The 16,194-nt window shown below is 47.5% G+C and overlaps 1 protein-coding gene across 1 annotated transcript; it reads right to left on the reverse strand.

The window, feature by feature from the left end:
- Positions 1-7,854: 7,854 nt before the first annotated feature.
- On the reverse strand, positions 7,855-13,173 carry GAPDH (glyceraldehyde-3-phosphate dehydrogenase). Its single transcript, XM_069754119.1, has 12 exons — positions 12,950-13,173; positions 12,816-12,862; positions 10,792-10,891; positions 10,470-10,576; positions 10,014-10,104; positions 9,822-9,937; positions 8,991-9,072; positions 8,760-8,911; positions 8,567-8,645; positions 8,404-8,487; positions 8,181-8,278; positions 7,855-8,066 (listed from the first exon to the last, which is right to left on the reverse strand). The coding sequence occupies exons 2-12, from the start codon at positions 12,836-12,838 to the stop codon at positions 7,997-7,999; spliced, it is 1,002 nt and encodes a 333-aa protein (XP_069610220.1). The 5' UTR covers positions 12,839-12,862; positions 12,950-13,173; the 3' UTR covers positions 7,855-7,996.
- Positions 13,174-16,194: the final 3,021 nt, after the last annotated feature.

The following is a 16,194-nucleotide window of genomic DNA, read 5'->3' on the forward strand; positions in this document are numbered from 1 at the left end:
CCTGTCATATTGTTTGCTGAGCCATGCATCTAATCCTCTCCTGTGTGATACTGTCTGCTGAGCTGTGTATCTAATCCTATCCTGTGTGATACTGTCTGCTGAGCTGTGTATCTAATCCTCTCCTGTGTGATACCGACTGTTGAGCTGTGTATCTAATCCTATCCTGTGTGATACTGTCTGCTGAGCCATGTATCTAATCTTCTGTGTGATACCGTCTGCTGAGCTGTGTATCTAATCCCATCCTGTGTGATACTGTCTGCTGAGCCGTGTATCTAATCCTATCCTGTGTGATACTGTCTGCTGAGCCGTGTATCTAATCTTCTGTGTGATACCGTCTGCTGAGCCGTGTATCTAATCCTATCCTGTGCAATATTGTCTGCTGAGCTGTGTATCTAATCCTATCCTGTGTGATACTGTCTACTAAACCATGTATCTACCGTAATCCTATCCTGTGTAATATTGTCTGCTGAGCCGTGCATCTAATCCTATCCTGTATGATACTGTCTCCTGAGCCGTGTATCTAATCCTATCATGCGTGATACTGTCTGCTGAGCCGTGTATCGAATCCTATCATGCGTGATACTGTCTGCTAAGTCGTGTATCTAATCCTATCCTGTGAGATACTGTCTGCTGAGCCGTGTATCTAATCCTATCCTGTGTGATACTGTCTGCTAAAGCCATGTATCTAATCTTATCCTGTGTGATACTGTCTGCTAAACCATGTATCTACCGTAATCCTATCCTGTGTAATATTGTCTGCTGAGCCGTGTATCTAATCCTATCATGCGTGATACTGTCTGCTGAGTCGTGTATCTAATCCTATCCTGTGAGATACTGTCTGCTGAGCAGTGTATCTAATCCTATCCTGTGAGATACTGCCTGCTGAGCCGTGTATCTAATCCTTTCATGCGTGATACTGTCTGCTGAGGAGTGTATCTAATCCTATCCTGTGTCATATTGTCTGCTGAGCCGTGCATCTAATCCTCTCCTGTGTGATACTGTCTGCTGAGCTGTGTATCTAATCCTATCCTGTGTGATACTGTCTGCTAAGCTGTGTATCTAATCCTCTCCTGTGTGATACCGACTGCTGAGCTGTGTATCTAATCCTCTCCTGTGTGATACCGTCTGCTGAGCTGTGTATCTAATCCTATCCTGTATGATACTGTCTGCTGAGCCGTGTATCTAATCCTTTCATGCGTGATACTGTCTGCTGAGGAGTGTATCTAATCCTATCCTGTGTCATATTGTTTGCTGAGCCATGCATCTAATCCTCTCCTGTGTGATACTGTCTGCTGAGCTGTGTATCTAATCCTATCCTGTGTGATACTGTCTGCTGAGCTGTGTATCTAATCCTCTCCTGTGTGATACCGACTGTTGAGCTGTGTATCTAATCCTATCCTGTGTGATACTGTCTGCTGAGCCATGTATCTAATCTTCTGTGTGATACCGTCTGCTGAGCTGTGTATCTAATCCCATCCTGTGTGATACTGTCTGCTGAGCCGTGTATCTAATCCTATCCTGTGTGATACTGTCTGCTGAGCCGTGTATCTAATCTTCTGTGTGATACCGTCTGCTGAGCCGTGTATCTAATCCTATCCTGTGCAATATTGTCTGCTGAGCTGTGTATCTAATCCTATCCTGTGTCATATTGTCTGCTGAGCCGTGTATCTAACCCTATACAGGAGTGGTGGAGGACAGCAGGATATGCAGGGGTGGTGGAGGACAGCAGGGTACGCGGGGTGGTGGAGGACAGCAGGATACACAGGATGGTGGAGGACAACAGGATACACGGGGTGGTGGAGGACAGCAGGATACGCGGGGTGGCGGAGGACAGCAGGATATGCGGGGGTGGTGGAGGACAGCAGGATATGCGGGGGTGGTGGAGGACAGCAGGATATGCGGGGGTGGTGGAGGACAGCAGGATGCGCGGGGGTGGCGGAGGACAGCAGGTTACACGGGCTGGTGAAGGACAGCAGGGTGCACGGGGGGGGGTGGAGGACAGCAGGATACGAGGGGGGTGGTGGACAGCAGGATACGCAAGGGTGGTGGACAGCAGGATACGCGGGGGTGGCGGAGGACAGCAGGATGCACGGGGTGGCGGAGGACAGCAGGATACGCGGGGGTGGCGGGGGACAGCAGGATACGCGGGGGGGGGGGTGGAGGACAGCAGGATACGAGGGGGGTGGTGGACAGCAGGATACGCAAGGGTGGTGGATGACAGCAGGATACGCGGGGGTGGCGGAGGACAGCAGGATGCACGGGGGTGGCAGGATTTATATAGCTATAAGATAAAGACAGGAGATCGTCACCAAACAGCTTTTATCCCCGGAATCCAATGGACTGAGCTCCGAAGACTGAGTCGCTTACAGTTGCAATGCGTTACTGGCAGTGATTAAGGACAGAGATCCGGAATATGTCTGCGGTTTTAATAACTTCTTTAAATATACACAATAAATATATATTTTTTTATCCAAGTGCAGTGGTTTGGAGGAAGCGTTCCCCATTACACGGATGCAGACACCGGTGCAGTGCGGTTTCCGGGGATGTGGTGCTGGTGCATTGTATGAAACGACCCTATACAACACAAGCGGCTCAGATTTCGCTTTCTCGGTGTCACTGCACAAAGCGCGAACATTACAAGCCGCCTCCTTTAGTTTCATCGTCAGTCTGTAGTAAATGCATGTAGTCACCGGCGGCACAGGACGACATCCAGGTGCAAACCTCCCACGTGCGTTACCTGCGCACACATGGGACTGTCCCGGGACACGGCATTAAAAGGCATTAACGAGCTTTTCTGCTTAACTTGTTATTAAGTATTAATGAGTAAAACAAAGCCAGTGCCCATTTCATTAACTGGACCCCGTACCCGGCCCTGCCCAAATTCTGACAATTCAATACTCCACTAAACCCTGGACTGGACCTCGATAAATGGCTACTTACCCAGACATCCAGATTTGTGTTATCATAGACCTCTTTACTAGCCCCTAGACCACCAGGAATGTAAGAATTAACCATTTTTTAGCTGTAGACCACCAGGGATGTTATCATGAACACGTTTACTAGTAACTAGACCACCAGGGATGTCATCATGATCCCCCGCATTATTCCCTAGACCACCAGGAATGTTATGATGAAGACGTTAACCAGCCTAGACCCACACAGCTGTTATTTTGAATCCCTTCACTAGCCCCCGAGGAGACTAAGGACGTTATCGGGAACCAATTCACCTAGCTCAGACACTTGATCGCCAGGTGACACATGATCTCTGGTTGCCGTCTGTCACACCAAAATAGCTGGCCAGTGACTTCTATCACCCCGGGGGACTTTCAGCTGTAACTAGGGGTCCTACTACAGTTGCCTCAGTTATATTGGAGTAATGAGGGGAAATGAACCAATAATAAAACAGAATTAACACATATATGTATGTGTATATATATATATATATACACACACACACACATGTGCCATTTGCAAGAAAACAAAACTGAATAAAATAAAGTAAAAAGTCTCTTAATAATCTAGAAAATTCATTCAACAGGTCAGAAAAAAAAAAGAAAAAAATTGGCTGACTACCGGCAGCCGATCACAACACGCTGCACACTTCTGTTTCTCTCCCGCCTATACCCCTTGCAGTGCTGACACTCGGTGGTGACATGTCGTTCTGCTGATGTGCGCCCACTGGGGTCATTTTCATGCCGGTTTCCTCGGCTTCCCATAGTCCCCTCTCGATGCCTGTGACAATGACGGGTGTCTGAACTCGTGGACATTGAATATTTTAGATGTCAGCCACGGTTCCTCTGTTACGGCACATCTGAACCAAAGCAAATATACTGATAAATGCTGAAACAGGAAAATGCGAAAACTGCCTAGCGGAACCGTGGTGTTTCTGTGAATAATCCAGTGTGTACAGTACATCAGCCTCCGCTATCACTATACGCCATGTTGGTCTCACACACATCACTACTGCCCTCCACAGAGAAACACCTGAATGACAGGAAGGCCACAACGGCCTCCATTATTTCTTACAATGCTGAGGTAAAATGAAAACTGAGCTCTAATTGGTTGTTATGGTTGACAATGACAGTTTTACTCTTCTGATAAGCATCATCCTGTACAGTGCCCATCAGGGGAGCCAGTCTTTTTTTTAACCCACCCTGTACTGGGTCCCACAAAGCAAAGTCTTGAGTAAGGAGTCACCTGGGCAACAAGTGCATCCATGACATTTCTTCCTTAATCACCTGCGATTGATAATAGTCAATCAATAGATCACCCCATCACCTGCGATTGATAATAGTGAGAAGTGGAAGGAACCGCAGCAATTCAGCCATGAAGTGGAGATCTCATAATGTTACAGAGCAGGATGCCGAGTGCTGAGGAGCAGAGGGCAGAAAAGTCACCACTGCTCTGCTGACCCCGTAACTGCAGAGTCCAGACCTCCACTGGTATCAGCACAAACACTGCGCCCCCGCTGAGAGCTTCATGGCCGAGCAGCTGCGTGCAGCCGTAGATCACCAAGCACAATGCCGAGCGTCGGATGGAGTGGTGTAAGGCTATGTTCACACGCTGCGGATTTGGCTGCGGGTCTGCAGCGGTTTCCCATGTGTTTACAGTATTATGTAAACCTATGGGAAACGCAATCCGCAGTGCACATGCTACGGAAAAAACTGCGTGGAAATGCAGCGGTTAACTTTCCGCAGCATGTCAATTCTTTGTGCAGAATCCGCAGCGGTTTTACAACTGCTCCATAATGTATAACCGCAGTGGAATCCGCACAAAAACCGCGGTAAATCTGCGATAATTCCACAGGTAAAAAGCAGTGCCTTTTACATGCGGTTTTCAAAAATCCGCTGCGGAAAAATCTGCAGAGCTCGGGAATACGTGTGCACATACCCTAAAGCTGCCACTACTGGACTCTGGAGGAGACATGTTCTGTGCAGTGACGGATCACACTTCTCTGTCTGCATCTGATGGAGGAGTCTGGGTTTGGGGATTCCAGGAGGACGTTACCCCTTGACTGTGTATGAATAAATTAGTAACAGAAGTTCTTCACTATGCGATACTGAAGTTCTCTGAGCAGAGACGGCACATCCGTTCATGGGATTTACCATGTAGGTGCTCTCATTCTCTCACAGGAATTCTGGCCCTAGTGAGGGTCACTGGGCTTTTACGCTAGGCCACAAGTACCAGACGTTTCCAGACTCCAAAATCCTTCTCAGAAGAGAGGGAGCTGTTGCAGGTGCAGAGCAAGGACAAAGTCCACATATATAGTCACACACATTGCTATTGTAGTTCCATTTACAATATTTCCATCAGTGACACCTCATAAAAGGAAATGGCGGATCGTCACGCCCTTCATGCACTGAGAAAACCCAGCGTTGTGCTAACCACAAGGGGTTTCATGCTGCCACCCCCTCCCTCACTGCTGCAAACAGGAAGAGGCCAGATCTGGTCTGACAGGAATGATTGTCACCAGGGGCTACGTGCAGCCAGACAGCAAGACGACTGCTGCGAGGCAGGGGAGGCCAGGTGCCCACTCATCATCCACACTCCCGTTTATACCTCCATAGAATGGTAGGGTTGGAAGGGACCTACTGGGTCATCTGGTCCAACCCCCTGCTCAAAGCAGGATTCACTAATAAATCCCAGATGTCTGTCCAGCCTCTGTGTGAAGATTTCCATTGAAGGGCAACTCTACCTCTCATGGCAGCCTGTTCCACTCATTGATCACCCTATCAAAAAGTTTTTTCTAGTATCTAATCAGTGTCTCCTCTCCTTCAATTTCATCCCATTGCTTCTAGTCTTTCCTTGTGCAAATGAGAATAAAGATTTTACAATGTGACAGCCCTGGAGATATTCGAACACAGCTATTAAGATCCAAGACCGGAATACAGCAACCAGGGGCGAAAAACAACAATTAATGCAAATGAGAATAAAGATGATCCTTCTATAGTGTTTCAGCCCTTGAGATATTTGTAGACAGCTATTAAGATCTGAGGCCATTATACAGCATCTAACAACCAGGGGCGAAACGACAATTAATGCAAAGAAACTGCACACAATATACCCAACACTTATGTAGCAGTGGAGGCTTTGCCCCAAGTCCAACAACTATAGTTGTACCACTAAGCTTGATGTATTGGGAAGTGCCATTATAGAATACGTCTTTAAAGGGCTTATTTTGACCCCTTTGCGGTCCCCTTTTCTACACACACACACTTCCTTACATACCACCACAGGATAATGGCAGAAGACATCTACCCTATGACAATACCTAGCAGCTCCCTATAGTGGAAGTTTCTTGGATCTGGTGGGCAGGACTTTGAAGCAGGGTGTACATGCATGTTATTAACAATTAGGACAATGCTCAGATTAGGAGGTTCTTGCACCCGCTGCTGATCAAAATGGACCCATGGAGCAAAAAGTAGAATCCCCTGCCATACCGCCACAGGTCAAGTAAAGACTTGCATCTGATTGAAATCTTTGATGTAACATGGTCCTCCAGAGAGAAGTTACTCAACTAGGACAGCACGGTGGCTCAGTGGCTAGCACTGCAGACTTGAGTCCTGGGTTCAGATCCACAGCTGCAAGGAGTTGTATGTTCCCCTCGTGTTTGCATGGGTTTACTCTGCACTCTGGTTCCATCCACTCAAGACATTCTGATAGAGATGTAGATTGTAGTGATGTCTGAAGCGCTGTGGAATTAATGGCGCTATATGAGTATAATAGACCAACATAGGACGGAATGCTGTGATATTTGGCAATAAGCCAGCTTCTAGGACTTATCCTTAGAACCTTGACTATAGCTGTCAGCCTGTCCTTGGTTACTGGTCAAGGACTAATACAGGACCAGCACTGTGCTGCCAGCAGGGAAGCAGCAGACACCTGTACATGCCGCAGGAGATTAAGAGAAGAGAATCCCTTTACACCGGCTCAAACTCCTACCCTCTGGCAGGATAAGCATGTAGAGCCTCCTACATGGTTAGAGTCATGTCTCAGCTACACTAGCGCACCATTGTCCTTTTTCACCTAAGGGGTTACTGCAGGGAGATCAGACTTACATTTCCCCAGTTTTACTACTGATCACAAGGGTCCCAGATACCCCCTTTTCAAATGATCATTGTTCAAATCAGACCCCTTAAGATTTTTCCACACAACTGGGCTTGGTTGCTAGTGTAGGACTAGATACTTAAATATGAAGGATCTAAACAAGGGTTAATCTTAATGACAGGTTCCCTTTATGAGAATGTGCAAGACCATGGTCAAATGTTGCAGTTTATAGTACCAGCAAAAAAAATTTTTGGGAGTCTAATGCAATGCACATGCTTACACTCCCCAGACCTGGAGAACTGCAGAATGTCAGTGCAACCATTTGTTTTACTGAGCACATGTCCAGCAGACAAACGAAGCTTTGCATTTTCTGCAGGCAAGACAGTGTGTGAATATTGCTTGTAAGTAATTTTGATGTTCCACCATGGGCCCTGCACCTCTCGGCCTACTTCCAGGTCACTCTGGTTTCTCTCATGTTTGATATTGTAGGCACCACAGTTCCCAGTATCATCCCATAGGGGCCAGCATACACAAGTCCCCGAAGCTGTGAGAATTGCATTATTGAACTGTGCATGCACTGCCCCAGGCAATGGTTGAGCCTGTGCACAATCTGGGCCACACTAGGCAGGTCATGCCATTACACGGTATAATATCCTGAGGACAGTTTTCCAAGCTGATCAGTCTGGGCTGAAGGCTTTTCATTTCAGCCTTGAGAACCTCTTATCTGGGCACTGCCAGGGGGACCAGTGTTCCTCTTGACCTCAAACTGCAGACATTGACTTCATATATAGTTCTATACACAGGGGGTTCAGTGTTTCACAATTTATTAACACAGAAACTGACAGACAGACTAGTAGGGGTGACTCTGGGCCCCTTCAGTGACAGGACACATCACTGGGTGAGATGCTGGGCCCTGCAGTGACAGGAGAGGTGGGATGACTTGATGACTTTACTCCTTGGTGGAAATGTAAGTTATGAGGTCCACGACACGATGGCTGTAGCCGAATTCATTGTCATACCTGCAAGACAAGATCCATGTAAGACTCGGCCAAGACCCTGGAATGAAGTCACTACGATGCCCGTCAGTGCATGTGACCCAAACCCAGGAGTTCCTAACAATTCTTTATACTCACCAAGCAATCAATTTAACAAAGTGATCGTTAAGAGAGATACCAGCGCCAGCATCAAAGATGGAGGAGTGTGTGTCACCATTGAAGTCAGTTGAGACAACCTGAGGGGGTTATAAGGGAACACGAGCAAAAAAATAAATAAATAAATAAATAAATAAATATATATATATATATATATATATATATATATATATGGGTTACAAGTCCAGGATGGCACAACACCCACCTCATCCTCTGTGTATCCCAGGATTCCCTTCAGTGGTCCTTCAGATGCTTTCTTCACTGCAGCCTTAATGTCTTCATATTTGGCCTAACAATATAGAAAGGTCAGATTAACCCTTCAGTTGCAGGACAACTCTAGGATCAAGGTTGGTTCTTCCCATACTTACTGGTTTGTCCAGGCGGGCAGTCAAGTCTACAACTGACACATTGGGAGTGGGAACCCTGAGGGCCATGCCAGTCAACTTTCTGGAAAAAGAGTAGCGATTTGAGTATTGTGCAAGTTTCTGCTAGGAGCCCCATATACAGCTATGGGCATGAGATGTGGCACCAACATGGCTGCCCAGGACAGCAGAGCCTTACCCGTTCAGGGTTGGGATGACCTTGCCTACAGCCTTAGCGGCACCAGTCGATGCTGGGATGATGTTCTGTCCTGCGCCTCTGCCGTCACGCCACGTCTTTCCACAGGGTCCATCTACAGTCTTCTGGGTGGCGGTGTAAGCATGGACTGTGGTCTGAAAGGAAAGAGCATGAAGATCAGCAAAGTGTGAGTGAGTCAATGGTTTGGAGAGGGTGAAGGGTGTAGTAACTCACCATCAGGGCCTCCACAATGCCAAAGTTGTCATTGATGACCTTTGCAAGAGGAGCAAGGCAGTTTGTGGTGCAGGAGGCATTGCTGTGGATGGAAGAGCAGGTGTAGTTTTAGGCTATGTTCACACTTTGCGGATTTTGCTGCGGATCCGCAGCGGTTTTGACCGCTGCGGATCCGCAGCAATTTCCCATGAGTTTACAGTACAATGTAAACCTATGGGAAACAAAAAACGCTGTGCACATGCTGCAGAAAAATCCACGCGGAAACATTCCGCAGCATGTCACTTCTTTTCTGCGGATTTTCACCTGCTCCAATAGAAAACTGCAGATGAAAATGCAGTAAAAACCGCGATAAATCCGCAACGGGTTTTCACTGCGGATTTTGGAATTCTGCTGTAGAAAAATCCGCAGTGGAATCCGCAAAGTGTGAACATAGCCTTATACCCAAGGAATGGAACAAATCCTCCCCATGCTACAGAAATATGCCTGTTGTAGGAAATTATTCTCCAAGTGGGCTCAGGCATCATTACCACCAGTGATTGGATTGCATCCTGAACTGGGATTCGGGTGGACTTTTTTGGTGTCAACATCTTGAAATGGAAGAGCCTTTCATTTTTCTTTGTTTTATAGTGTTTTGACATATGTTTATGCTATAAGCATCTATAGGACTAAGATCTGAGAACTCAGAATTGCATATGATGCAATTACCAGCAGTGATTTCTCCCAACCCTATTCCCACCAGCATCAGGAGCTCTTGACAGCCCCAAGTGTAACCAAGCCCTGGACCCTGCACTCCACCAGTACACCCTCCTCTACCACCAGGGCCATTGTTACCTGATAACCTTGTGGGACTTATCATAGGTTTCATGGTTGACACCAACGACAAACATGGGAGCATCTGCTGATGGTGCAGAGATGATTACGCGCTTGGCACCTCCTTTCAAGTGAGCCTGGAAAGATGGCAGTGAGTTATTGGAGGCACAGGACACCGGCATCAGATCAGTAATGGCTGCGGTGGACACTTACAGAGGCCTTGTCAATGGTAGTGAAGACACCGGTGGACTCCACCACGTAGTCGGCGCCAGCATCTGCCCATTTGATGTTAGCTGGGTCACGTCTACAAGATAACAGAAGGTAACAGTTATCAGAGATCACACCGGCTGGGACTCCAGTATGACAGCAGCGTCTGCAGCAAGAGCCATTAATGTTTTGGCCAGAGCCTTCTCCTCTGTGGCTGCCGTCCAAGTGTTCCTGTGCAATCGGATCCCAATGGTCATAGATGGAGATAATGGATCCCCAGATTTAACTGCAGCAGACTTAGACATTTGCTTCAGGCTATCAAATATGTAATAGTTAAACGGGTGGTCTGCCGGCCATGTGCACTATGGGGTGGGATCAGTGCAGCTGATAGAGCTTTAGGAATGGAAGATGCCCCCAGTGGCATTAGTGGGGGTCTCTAGCTTGGCATTGATGTATACTCACTCCTGAGAGACGGTGATGGGTTGGCCGTTGACCACCAGCTTTCCATTTTCAGCAGCGACTTTTCCCTTGAAGCGTCCGTGAGTGGAATCATAGTTGAACATGTAAACCTGAGGAAGACAAGGTTGGTGTTAGAAATCCTACTATATACAGAGTGCCACTATACCCTAGCCCATAAATTGCATTTTTTCTGCACTAGGAAACTAGCAAGGCATGCTGAGACTTCTAGTGTAGTTAGGAAATATGTCTTGCTCTGATGCCAGATACAAGCAGAATAGTTACAAGAGCTAAAAGACAGCTACCACCCCAGGCCATGCCCACCTACCATGTAGCTCAGATCAATGAAGGGATCATTGATTGCAACAACTTGTACTTTTCCAGACTCGATTGCAGCTCGGGTCACCAGACGCCCGATGCGACCAAATCTGCCAAGAGAGAAAAACAAAACCACACATTTAGATGAATAATTGATCACGATGTGGCATTAACCAAAGGGCAGAAAACTCAGCACTCCAGAATAAAGGACACATCTACCACTAGTCAATGTGCAAGCTAAAGAGGGGGCCATTGAGGAAGGCGGGGGGGGGGGCAGTTGTCTTAAGTGCTGGCATGCAGAGCGAGTCCAAGGTTAAGCTCACAAGGAGCAATATTGCAGATCTGCAGCAGGATTTACAGAACCAACATGCACAGATCGTTTTGCAACACATACAGCAGATTTTACATGTGCGGATTCCCCAGGCCAAACCTGAAACCTCCCTGGGTGCATTCAGCAGAAGACATGACCCCCTCCCTATAGATCCAGCTGAGCTAGGGGGGCTTAGTGTGCCCAGTTATAGACTCGAAGGTCCCCTACACAAACTATTTTATCCAATGACTTCTCCACATTAAGAGTGAAGCCACCAGCATCCCATCTTTCCCTTTATTCATGTCGCTCTGCCATAATGACACCACCATGCTGCTCTAGTACTGGACACATTCAGACCAGCGCCACATCTGTCTGCAGGATGAGTCTGGTATTGCAGCTCAGCTCTATGAAGTGAATAGCGCACACTTGTAGTACCAAGAACTGCCTGTAGGGCCATTTTTGGAAGAAAGCAGACATTTCCTTATCTTGTCAAGTCCTTTTAAGACCATGGGAGTACACTTAGTGGGACCAAGTATTGGGGGGCAGAGCCCCTTCTACAAGTTTCTCTGGCAACTATACATTATCACAGCAGTGAGCCACTCAGACTCCGGGGCAATGCCCTGTAGGGTTGTTCTGTGCGGCCTGTAACAATGAGCCCCGGCTGCAGAACGCCTCCTCCCCTGCTGGAGCAAAGTTCATGGCTGAGTGTGCAAAGTGTGAACAAACAGGAAGACCGGACAGAAAGTCCGGCTGCAAGAACGCAGGATTGTAAGGATCCAGTGTCACAGAATGACAGACAGGTCACCAGGGGAGACAACAAGCTCTGCAGCCAAACTACACACCCCGGTAACCAGGAGACCGACCCCCTCCGCTGGGCAGCTGGTGCTCCTCTATTAATAGGAGACCTACTTTACAGTGGGGAGGATGGAGGGGGCTGGCTGCTCCACATTCACATCACTAGCAGATTTTTACCATTGGAGTCTTTTATTACAGACCCTGGGACCCCCCCCCACCCCCCACCATCACAGCAGCTACATGCACCAGCAGGACGTGAGTCATCTACGCTCTTGTGCAAGCACCAGTCACTGCAGGAGGGGGAAGAGAACAGATTCATGCCCCAGCCCCCTAGACACACCCCTGTACATGGATCAGGTATGGGGTGGAGGACAGGGACCACCAATCCCACCAGCCTCTGGAGACAGAGGTCCTGCATGAGACGGTGACCTTGGGATGCCCTTGAGGCTCATCAGCCAGGGGTGGAAGGTGGAGGATTATGCTGCATCTCTGCAGAGCACGAGGGAGGCGCACAGGGGGAGGGGGTGGGTGTGACCAGAGCTGCAACAGCAGGGGTTAACAGCAGCCATCTTGCACATGCAATGGACCAGGAGCAGAAGAGCACCTCCTTGTCTGCATCACTTGGCAAACCTGCCCCCTCCATCCCCAGCATTCACCCCTGGAGGGGCAGGTAACACCCACCCCACACACTCACCATGGCGACCAGGACCTCAGGGCAGGGAGATCATTCACTGGGTAGTAATGCCAGTAACCCCTTGTTCTCCATGCAACATAGGAGGAGAACAGCTCCCCCATCCCCCTCTAATAATCCTTGCACCATTAGTTATTGGCCACCCCTTAACCAGTTAGTGACCAGGCCGACCTGCCCCCACTACAGAAGCATGCAGAGCACATAATGCACCCACAGGGTTAACACCAGGGAAGCTCACCCGTTGATGCCGATCTTCACCATGATTGCTGCCTGTAGTTTCTGCTCCTACAAAGACAGAGCAGATTAAACAATAACGCACCAGAGCCGGTAACAGAGGAAAACCCGCAATCTGCGCACACAGCCCGCACCCACCTCTCACAAGTCCTGCTGCAGAGTGACTAACTGCGAGCCCAGCCCCCTTATATACCAGCCTGATGAGTGACAGCGCAGGCTCCGCCCACCAACAGCTCCGCACCAATCACCGCCCGCAGAGTCACAACGTCACCGGCACCTTCTGTCATTTCTAGACCAGGCTACGTGCTACCGTAATAGTTGTAGTAGACGCGCCCCATAGTCCTCTGGATCCCCTCATCTATAATTACCGTAATGTGCTTCCCCCTGTGATCTGACCACATTGTGATTCGGTGGGCACTGCGCTCACTCCCATCTCGTGTAGTCTCTACATCAGACCTTCCTCCATGCTGCTCCCTCCCCTCCCCCACAGCTCATTGCAGCAGAATCTCTTTCACCCTATTGCACCATTCAGCCCTCCAAACCTCATCAGGGTCATAATCCTGGATGCACATAAATATATGTATTGGTACCGTCCCCTGCACTATATATCTAGTGCACGATCACATCAGGGGCTGAATTTTACCCATGGAACTGATGGGGGATGTAGTACTATGATGAGAGAGCGCCTGCTGGGCATTGTAGTTCGCTCACATGGCCAGGGATAGCCTATGACCCTGGCTGCACAGTGATGAGGAGGAGGCTGATCTTTAGATATAAGACTATGGTGTCGCATTATGACCTTTCACTCAGTCACAAGTGTTTCCCATTTTTTTGTCGCCGGTCTCAAGTCGCACGCCGCTCACTCACCATAGACTTCAATGCAAATTGCTTTTTTTTTTTTTTTTACAGCAAAATTGCACGTCTAAAATTGTTGCACGCTTGCAAATCGCAGAAAGGTTGCACAAATTTTTTTTTTTTGCGACTTTTCAGTAAATTCCAGACATACGTCATATGTCGATGTAAAGCTAAGTTCACACTAGGCGTTTTTGTAGCATTTTTTAAAATGCTTTTTTAGGCAAACTTTCAGTTGCATTTTAAGGTACCAGCAAAGTCTATGAGATTTCAGAAATCTCATGCACATAGCAGGTTTTGCTGCAGGTTTTTTTTTTTTTTTGGGGGGGGCAAAAACTGATTTTATAAAATAGGACTTTTCTTTAACACTAAACTTTATCAGCATGCCAAAACCGCAGCAAAAAAAAAAAAGTATTGCTCCTGCAGCTTCTTTCCTGCCAACAGATCAGGCTTTGCTGCAGGAAAAAAAGAAAACGCTTAAAAAATGCCTCGTGTGAACTTAGCTTAAGACTGGAGATACACGGCGACCGTGGCTCCAATACGGGTTCATTCCGACAGCGTTTTCTGTATACCGCTGCTTTTTCACAGAGTAATGCCTGGGAGTAGGGGCTCCCTGTGACTTTCAAGTAAGGTGCAAAAAGTCAGAAATTCATTTTTTTTATACTGGTCTATCAAAAAAATAAAAGATACATACGTACATGTCCTATCTGTAAAAAAAAAAAAAAAATATGGAAAAAGCGGACGTCTAGATGAGGCCTTCCATTGCTGCTACTGTATTCCACAGCAGATTATTCGCAAATTCGGATGGAAAAATCAGAGCAAATCCGCAGCAAGCCGTAATGGGATTAATTCACTAAGGCTACTTTCACACTAGCGTTTTTTTTAATACGTCGCAATGCGTCGTTTAGGGGAAAAAACGCATCCTGCAAATTTGTTTGCAGGATGCGTTTTTGCCCCATAGAGTAACCTTACCGACGCATTGCGACGTATTGACACACGTCGCAACCGTCGTGCGACGGTTGCGCCGTGTTGTGGCGGACCGCCGGGAGCAAAAAACGTTAAATGTAACGTTTTTTGCTGCCGACAGACCGCCCCCACCTCCCCGCACCTCACAATGGGGCAGCGGATGCGCCAGAGAAATGCATCCGCTGCTAGCGTCGGAATCTCGGCCTGACGCAATGCGACAAGCCGAATCCGACGCTAGTGTGAAAGTAGCCTAAGATAATGTCTGTCCCATACGTCCTTTCAAAAGTGAAACCCCCATTTAGGCTCATGACCAGTTCCTCATCCAGCGTCTGATGATGACTCGGCATCTTAGAAAATTCACACTCAATTTTGTAAAAGTGTTCACACCCAAAGTAAGATGTGAATTGTATCCAGTCACATAGAACAAAGGGAGAAGGCGGAAATTACAAGCAGACGCGAGACAGAATCAGATCCCCAGTCTAGTCGTAGGGATTTATAGACTGATTAAAGATCTGAGCTCAAATTACGACACGTTCATCATATTCTAGACTTCAGGTGTCAGAACTGTCCCAGAGAAGAAGCAGCCATGTTTCCCATAGCAACCAATCAGAGCACACGTTTCATATTTCCAGAGCAATTTTGAAAATGAAAGCTGAATGCTGATTGGTTGCTAAGGGCAACGAGGCCTACTTCTTCCCTGATGCAGTTTTATTAATTGAGGCCTTGACAAGATGATGGATTTATTTTATTTTTGATATATATATATATTTTTTACAAACATTAGGGCATTAATTTCGTTTCATCAATGTAGCCACCTGATGTTATACAAAATAATAGAAATATATAAGAACACGTACCACGGTCACGCACATGTAATCACCATAATACCCTGGCCTTACTACGCGGCTTCTGGCCTGACTTGTCATAATTTATGGCTTCATTTTAAGGCCGGGGCTCGATGCTGACATTGTAAAATGGCATTTCTTTCTCCAATCACAAACAAATTGTTGGTGCACGACGTCACATGGACGGACACAACGACGCGCGCTGTCAAGGGTTATTGCCAAGTGAAATCCCAATGTAATTTAGCACAGGCCATTCTTAGGTGTAAGATGCCTCAAAGGCCAGGAAGGAGATAATTTTTAGTCCCCTACAAAAGCCGCTTTGGTCAGAAATTAAAGGGACACTGTCACCTGAATTTGGAGGGAACAATCTTCAGCCATGGAGGCGGGGTTTTGAGTTTTTTGATTCACCCTTTCCCTACCCACTGGCTGCATGCTGGCTGCAATATTGGATAGAAGTTCATTCTCTGTCCTCCATAGTACACGCCTGCACATGCCTGCAATCTTGCCTTGTGCAGGCATGTACTACGGAGGACAGAGAATGAACTTCAATCCAATATTGCAGCCAGCATGCAGCCAGTGGGTAAGGAAAGGGTGAATCAAAACCCCCAAAACCCCGCCTCCATGGCTGAAGATTGTTCCCTCCAAATTCAGGTGACAGTGTCCCTTTAAATAATTGAAATATCCATCACCCTTCAGCTGTGGCCAATGTCACCCACAGCC

This window comes from Ranitomeya imitator, chromosome 2, assembly GCF_032444005.1.
Source record: "Ranitomeya imitator isolate aRanImi1 chromosome 2, aRanImi1.pri, whole genome shotgun sequence".
Classification (NCBI taxonomy): domain Eukaryota; kingdom Metazoa; phylum Chordata; class Amphibia; order Anura; family Dendrobatidae; genus Ranitomeya; species Ranitomeya imitator.

Excerpts from the sequence above, each read along its gene's own strand:
- GAPDH (XM_069754119.1), bottom strand. The coding sequence starts at position 12,838 with ATGGTGAAGATCGGCATCAACGG. Across the intron at positions 10,577-10,791 it reads TCATTGATCTGAGCTACATG|GTTTACATGTTCAACTATGA; the intron begins GTAGGTGGGCAT and ends TGTCTTCCTCAG. Across the intron at positions 10,105-10,469 it reads CCCATCACCGTCTCTCAGGA|ACGTGACCCAGCTAACATCA; the intron begins GTGAGTATACAT and ends GTTATCTTGTAG.